The 8410-nt window shown below is 37.6% G+C and overlaps 1 protein-coding gene, 1 long non-coding RNA gene and 1 pseudogene across 2 annotated transcripts; 2 read left to right on the top strand and 1 right to left on the bottom strand.

Annotated features, from left to right (window-relative positions):
• The first annotated feature begins 462 nt into the window (after window positions 1–462).
• Window positions 463–2683, top strand: LOC121740530. The gene is made up of 9 exons (XM_042133270.1): window positions 463–500; window positions 576–667; window positions 739–878; window positions 969–1107; window positions 1306–1392; window positions 1472–1567; window positions 1682–1735; window positions 2003–2272; window positions 2421–2683. Exons 2-9 carry the CDS (start codon window positions 628–630, stop codon window positions 2681–2683), a joined length of 1089 nt encoding a protein of 362 aa, XP_041989204.1. The 5' UTR covers window positions 463–500; window positions 576–627.
• On the top strand, window positions 2501–4834 carry LOC121725266 (annotated as a pseudogene).
• Window positions 3601–4687, bottom strand: LOC121725267. Its single transcript, XR_006035353.1, has 2 exons — window positions 4586–4687; window positions 3601–4054 (listed from the first exon to the last, which is right to left on the bottom strand). It is a non-coding gene; the product is annotated as an uncharacterized LOC121725267 (long non-coding RNA).
• Window positions 4835–8410: the final 3576 nt, after the last annotated feature.

Here is an 8410-nt window from a genome sequence, read left to right as displayed (position 1 = left end):
TACAAATTAATTAAAATGATGGCACCATGTGAGCCGAAGCTGCGTAAATCGATGATCCAAAACTGAATTTCAACACTTTTACAGCCGGTTGCACCAAAATTGCAGCGTATTTACAAATTCAGTTTTACGTTTTACTTTAAACAATTCCGTTACTATTACGAATTCGTAAATCTATGTTGCACCAAAAAAACATGAGTAAAAGTAACCGTATAATTGATTGCTATACGTATGATGCGTTAATTCTACCATTTTACCTTAGTAGTTTTTTACTACTATGGTAGTTTTTATTTGATATGTGGTAAGACATACTATTCTTGTGTCAAACAGTCAACTGTCAACTGTCAGTCAGTACTCAGTCAGTTCAGTACGGTACTAATCTTAGGTTCAGTAGCTTTGAGTATTTTTTCTGGTGATTTTTGTTTTGATCCAAATACTTTTAAGTACTTGTATTCATAAATAATGGAAAATATTATTTTTGAAGGTGATATTCTGCAAGAAAAGTAAGTAACTTACAAACGGAATTATTTGCCTAATATTATCAAGGAAAATTAACGAATGATATGGTATTGTTTCAGACAACGCAGTGCAAAATTTAATGAGAACGAGTTAATTTTATTAAATACTTTAATGAAAAAATACAAGCATGTTGTATTAAATAAGCAAACAGGTTAGCTACATTTTATTACAGAGCTTATTACTTGTGTTTATAGTGTTAAAACACGTGTTATTTATGTTTAGGCAAAGTTACACCAAAACAAAGAGACGAGGCATGGCAGTCACTAACTGTGGAATTTAACAACGATCCTGCATGCTCAGTAAGCAGAAGTACGACCCAATTAAAGAATAAGTGGGACTACATGAAAAGGAATGCCAAAAAGGTAGTAAAATTGTCTGAGGATAGGTAACTTTTAGGTGTATGAAATACACATGTATGTTAATTTTCTTTATTATCAATTTATCATTTACAGGATGTAGCTGCTTATAAAAGAGCACATCGGCAGACTGGTGGTGGAAAAGGTCCTGCTCCACTCGATGACACAACTGCCATTTTAATAGACACAGCCCGTGAATCTATAGAAGGAACACCTTCAAAATTTGATTCCGATAGTAAGTGATAAGGTATTTTATATCTTTAAACGAGGTAGTAGTAGGTAGTAGTAGGTACCTTCAGAATATTGGACAATACTTTTTCATCCCACCGCAGGTTCAAATACTTTACTGTATTAGTGTAACTTTAATTTAATGCATATTAGTAGATTCCATAATCTTATTTTCCAGTAATTTTAAAACATTTTAATATTTCAGAGACCGTCTCAAGTAACATTATCGTGTTGGGTAATGATACCATCGACTTTTTGTCGCCACCAGCCACTGTCACCATACCAGAAGAAGGTACTTAAATTCTATTTTTATTTTACTATATCTAATAAATTTCTTTCTATGATTCACATATTAAACAATTTTATTACAGAATCTTTCGAGAATACCACCAACTCGTATTATATGCAGCCAATTTTGTGTACTACACAGAAAACAAATGATAAAATTGATGCTACATCAATCAAAGGTAAAGTAAATTTTCGTCCATTACTGGACATAGATCAATAAAATGTTTGATTTGTTTCTGTAATCACTTCTACAAATTGCCATGTTATTTAATAAAATTATTTCTTGTTTCCAGATAAAAGTGATTTATGTAAGAGTTCTTCACTTATCAAGAGACAGAAGCTGAATGGTAAGATATATTACAATATTCACTGCATATCGACGACCTCGAAGGTGTACCGTAAGATGGATGTCATTAATACCCGCTAACTCGCATTGGACCAGGGCGGTGGGTTAATGGTGCAAACTCCTCAAGTTTATAAGGAAGGCCTGTGCCCAGCAGTGGGACGTCTATAAGCTGATGTTAACTGAATAGGGTTGTAAAATGTAAATAGTCATTTTAGAGCTCTCATTCTCAGGGTTTATGAGTGTACCTAACGGTAATTATAATTTACAGACACTCCATTGGTGCAATCAACGCCTCAGTACACGAGGTCAAAGTTTGTGGAGGTAGCAGAGAAAAAAATCCAATGGCTGAATAATAAAGAAGATGTCAATAAGAAAAAAACATCATTAGAGGTAGAGATTTTAGAAAAAAAGTCTGAAAATGCCTCATTAGAGAAGAAAAAATTGTTGCTAGAGTGTGATGCACACAATTTAGAAATTGATATAAAACAATTAATTAAGAAAAAATTGGAGTTAGAGTTACTTTTATTAGAAAAACAATGTAATAATATACATAATTAAGAATTAAATAAAAGATTTATATAATTTTTTATATTTTATTTACTACACATTTAAAACACAAATCTCTCCCCTACCATGGTCCATGTCATAAGAGGTCACATCATAATTGTAAAAAAGTCCCTCACAAGGTTGTTCCGTGCAGTCACTCCGCTTATTGTTGATGCTTCATGAATTGGTACTGCCGGTTCTTCAGTGGGTAAATAGCCGGGTCCACACCGGACGATCCATCGCGCTCCGATCGCGCGCGGCAGCAGCGCGATCCAAAGATGCAGGCGGTGTGGACGTGCCGCGCGCGATCCATGCGCACGTATTGGAGCGCGCGCTCCCTACCTCGCGCGATCCGTGTGCGGTCGGTTTTTGTGCCAGCCTCAAAGGTGCCTCAGTTGCGTGATGCGCGCGGTGTGGACGGTTGTGTTGGTTCGCGCGATCCACCTCGCCATGGACATCTCAGAAAGTCGCCGTTTGATATCGCTTTATAAAGAATTTAAATGTTTATGGGATCCCAAAGATTCTAATTACACCAATAGAGGTGTTAGAGATGATGCTTGGTGTCAGATTTCTCGTGAAATGGGGAATAAGTCGATCGAGAACCTAAAGAAAAAAATGCGATCTCTGGCGGGAGGCTACAGAAGGGAGAAACACAGAGAGAAGCAAAGCCGTATAACTGGATCCGGTAAGAAAACAAAGCTACTTTTTATCTGTAGGTATTAAAATTATATATTTTATTATAAGTAATTACATCATAATATTTACTGTGGATTTCACGTGATTTCGCTTTTTACATTTAAGCTGTTAGAAATACACGTGGTTATTTTAATGAGTAACTTGTTTATTTCAGGTGCTCAAGATACATATAAATCAAAGTGGTTTGCGTATGATGACTTCGACTTTATGGCGGATAAAAATGAACCCGGAACCACACGCGATACATTGGAACATGTGAGCTATTAGTTTACTGATATTCATTTTGCCAAACTATTGTATGGTTTGTAACAAAGTGTCTTGCAAAGTGGGACCGTATTGTAGTGGCATTTTTTGTTGCTCTTCTTGGTACGACGGCCATCGGTTGTAGCGATTGTGATGGCGGTTCATTTCGCCAGCTTCCAGGTATTACTTCTCCATTCTCCTGTACTGTATCAAACGTTCCTGGCGATATAAAGTTAGGATTACTGCGTAAGTAGTTATATAGATGAACCGTTGCCAGCACGACTTTAGTCGCAGTTTCTGGTTCCAAAAGCATAGGTTTACGCAGGACTCTGTAGACAGAACTAAGTACTCCAAACGCGTTTTCAACTACTCTACGTGCTCTTGACAGTCGGTAGTTGAAAATTCTTTCACAAGAACCCCTTTCCCGTGTACCATCGTATGGTTTCATAGTATAATCATTAAGCTGAAAAGCTTTATCACCTAGTATATAATAGGGTACCTCAATTTTATAGGGAACTTGCAATATCTCCGGTGGAGGAATATTTAGCTCTTTTTTTTCAAGTTTTTTATATAAATTTGTGCTTTTGAACACGCCTCCATCTGATATTCTGCCTTTAGTCCCAACATTCACATACAGGAACCTATAATTTGCATCTACTAATGCAAAAAGAACAATACTAGGAAATAATTTGTAATTATCAAAGTCGTTGCCACTATTAAAAGGCGATTGTATAGCGACGTGTTTGCCGTCCATCGCTCCTATCACGTGTGGGAAATTCCACTTATTCTCGAATTGCTGAGAAACTGTACGCCATTCTTCTTTAGTTGACGGCACCTGAAAATAAAGGAGATCTTAATTATAATATAAAGCTGAAAATAAGAATAAGCAGTAAATAGTAATAATAATTGTTGTTACAGGTAGAATCTGATACGACTGAAGGGGAACTTGAAGTTAATACTACAGTGAGCGAAAACGAGAACAGTAACATTACTAGTGACACACAACCGGAGAGAGCCAACCACCACACAGATCAGAGTAGAGAGCAGAATGATCAGAATGCACAATCCAGTGTCCAAACAACAAACAAAAGAACAAAAAAAAAGAAAGAAAACTACTTCTAATAATGCAGATGACATATCAGATGAAACTCTTTCAGAGGCTTTCCAACTTCTGCAACAATGTGCTCAGCCACCACAACCGGAAACTGATTCTTACATTGCTTTCGGGCAGTATATATCTACTGAATTGCGGAAATATGATGCAGTAACATTAGTTAATGTCAAAAATGCTATATGCCAAGTTATTTTTCAAGCTGACACAGGAAGATATGGGGATAGCAATTATGGATATTACACTAATTCATACCCTGGCACACCAATAGCATCCACTTCATCACACTCCCAGTCTCTACAACCTCAAAATTATCCAGCTCCAATTCCACAGACATCACCGTCTGCTCATCTAGCCTCCAATTCATCGCAGTCCCAATTTCTGAAACCTCAGGATTATTCACTTCCACAGTCACCACCGAATTAAATAAGTACCTACCTATATCATGTTTTCAAAAAATAATTAATAATTGTAAACATGTTACTTCTTTAAATTATGATTGTAATACACTACTTTTTTATTGAGTAATAAAGTATGGTTTTACTTACCTTTACATTATCATTTAACAGGTCAATGATGGCTTCACAAACTTCAGGAATAATTATCGATATAGACTGTTTGGAAATGCGGAACAGATACTGCAAACTGACGTACGAATCTCCAGTTGCTAAAAATCTCAATGTTAGTAATAATCTTTCCTTCACAGTAATGGCATCTCTATAATTTGTATCATTCTTTCTTAGCTTGTTATTTAATAATGAACACAATATCTCAAATTGATTAGCATTCATTCTTGCAAAATTGTGTTCAACTTTATCTGACACTAACTCTGCGTACAGCTGAGTCCCAGATTCCAAGCGATTTTTGTAAATTTGTTTCACCCAAAACCGTCGTTTTCTTTTTTGTGATTTTTTGCGCAAGCATTTAAGCAAAATAAAAGTTACTGCTGCAACGGCAAGACGCCGCCGTTGTACGTGTGACTCCATATCGTACAAGAGTTAGACTGGCTGAATCACGGATCGCCTTAGGATCGCTTGGAGCGCATATTTGGGATCGCAAGTTTCCAAGAGTGGATCGGCATAACACGATCCACGATCCACGCTCCGCGATCCTGGATCGCGGATCGCGGGATCGATGGATCGTCCGGTGTGGACCCGGCTAATCAGAGTCTTCATAGTTCCATGATTCATTTTGGTCTCTACAGATATTATGTAGAACAGCGGTAGCAACTATTACTGCTTCCATATTCTTTCTATGCACCCGTAGTTTTAAACCCACGCATGGAAAACTTCTTTTCCACATCACTGTCGGAACTACTTGTAGAAGACATATTGCTGTCGCTACTGTGATTTATTCTCAATATAAAATATTTATATAGTACTTAGTACAAAATCTAGGCTCTATAACCTAAACACGAATCTTAATTGCAAAATACTACGAACGAACTGTCAAAAAGTCATTACTTTTACGTTATGAGAATTGTTTGAGCTCCGTAAAAAGTAACCGTATAATGTAACGGTAAAACGTATCGCAAAATGGTGGTGCAATAACTTTTTACAATTTACGTTTACTTTTTACGTTACTTTATACGAATTCGTAAAATGAAGATTTGGTGCAACCGGCTATTTGTGCAGTCATAACCTCAAACTTCAATCATGGGTATCTCAGAAACCAAGAGCTTGCTTCAAGAGTTATCAGGGGGTACAAAAAATGATCTTATTTTCGAGATTTTACTTACATTTCTCCAGGATCCTGGAAACCAGAGACCTGATTTTATAGCAGTGGGACTACTCTGGGTCCCCCTTTCAAACAAAAAAGAATTTTTAAAATCGGTACATAAATACTCATACAAACGAATTTTTACGCCTGAACTATTTTTAAAGCAATTTGTCCATACAAAGGTAACAAAATGAAGTTACTAACTGTAAAGTGTAAGTCACTAAAATGTATAAAAAATATGTCATACCCACTAGGTATGGCATATTTTTATACATTTTTATCTTTTTTTTTTGAGATGCACTTTGTTATAGGACGTGGGGTAATTTTGTATAATTTAAACAGAATATATCAGGGAACTTTGTGTGAATTCATTGTATCATTCATTAGGATTCTCACTTCAGAGTTACGGATACGGACACATAGTGCCATCTAGGGTCAAACCAGCGAAACTTATCGAGTGAACACAGACAGCGTAAATCCACTATTCGATACTAGATGGCGTTAGGCTTCTAGAATTATACCACACTTGTTTACGCGAAAAGAATGTTCTCGTGCAGTCCAGAATTCGTCGCGGCCGTATAAACAGTCGCAGGCAGACAGGCCGGTAATTCAGTTTCGTCTGAGCGATCTTCGAGGCGACTTCGAAGTGGAAACAAGTGATCAATAGTGAGTGAACCAGTGAACCTACGACTCGGCTACGACCTAGGACAGTGATAGTGCTTAGTGTTTCTGGACATAGTGCTTTGTGTGACTTAGTGTTTGCGAATAAAGTCTTCAAGAGAGTCAGCAGGTCTTTCTCTCCGAATCCTTCGAACCCTAGCACGTAACAATATGTTGTATTTTTTTATTCTCTATCAGACAATACCGTGCACAGCGACGGTTTTGTTGATCTTGATGTTTGCAATGTCGCTGGCGCAGGCGAAGCCAGGACGCACTACCGCAGAGACGCTAAAATGCAGTGATACCGAATTTCCGGATAGGCACGCAGTGAGTACATTAATCGTACACCTCATAACAAAAAAACCTTTAAGTTTATGACTGATGAAACACTTCAGCAATCTAACCCCTTCAGCCGATAGAGATGCCAACTGTGACGAGTGCAAAAAGACTTGCCGGCAAATAGGTCGAACCCGTCACACCTCAGAGACGTGAGCTCTTCATACTCCCATGCGGACCCCAGCGTAAGTCTATACCACCTGTAAATACTCTGTGCATTTAGCCAATATTTTGAATCTAACGTGGTGGATATTAAAATCATTTGATTGTATTTAATTTCAGTTGTCAGACGCTACACTGGTTCTGGTCCGTTGGTTGACCGGAGAAGTCATCATACTTGATCTTGAAGCTATGCCGGAATTCAATTGCTGGGTTCATACATTCAATGCAGTGCACAATCAAACGCTGAAGCTTAACAGATACGGTATTCTCATCTATTCATCCAAATCGAAGTTAAATTAATAATGAAAGCAAAGATTGTATCAAATTATCAATTACCGGACTATAAAATAATATAAAATGAAATGTATCTTCTAGTATTAAGAACTTGTCTAATATTCGTTTCGACGCCTTCATATAATTCTTGCTTTGTATAACCTTTACTAACTGTTGTTTACTATGAAAAATTGTACTTTTTTTATTTTTAAGAAGAATAATAAACTGATGTTCAGTGTTTCAATTAAGCTAAAATCTAGCATTATTAAGCAGAAATTTTGTGCACCCAGATGCAAGAAAATCCCCTGAATAGCATCATGATGCCGGGGTGTTTACTTAGGCCAGTCATGTAAAAGTTGCGGCCCGCGATCACAATATATAACAGAAAGAAGAATATTGTTTTTTAGAGATTTTAGACTACATTCGATGCCTCTACGGAAGTTAAAAAATGCGCGCGCTTTCGTTGGCTGTTGAGCACTGATACTGTTGATACAGCTCGACTTACTGTCTTTATACGAGGCATTAATAGTAACTTTGAAATAACTGAACAACTAATAAAGTGCGTTCTATTGACGGGTACTACAACAGCAAACGACATTTATTCTGCAATTGAGAATTTGATATCAGAATATGAACTCGACTCGAATAAACTTAGCGGCACAACTACGGATGGCGCTCCTGCCATGATTTTTTTTATTTATTTTATGAAATAAGAGGGCAAACGAGCGAACGGGTCACCTGATGGAAAGCAACTTCCGTCGCCCATGGACACTCGCAGCATCAGAAGAGCTGCATGTGCGTTGCCGGCCTTTTAAGAGGGAATAGGGTAATGGGGGGGGGGGGGGGGGTAGGGAAGGGAAGGGAATAGGGGAGGGAAGGGAAGGGAATAGGGGAGGGTAGGAAAGGGAATAGGGTATCGGATTGGGCCTC

This window comes from Aricia agestis, chromosome 3, assembly GCF_905147365.1.
Source record: "Aricia agestis chromosome 3, ilAriAges1.1, whole genome shotgun sequence".
In the NCBI taxonomy this organism is placed as follows: Eukaryota; Metazoa; Arthropoda; class Insecta; order Lepidoptera; family Lycaenidae; genus Aricia; species Aricia agestis.
Note: the sequence above shows the minus strand (reverse complement) of the source record. Positions and strands in the feature narration are given on the sequence as shown.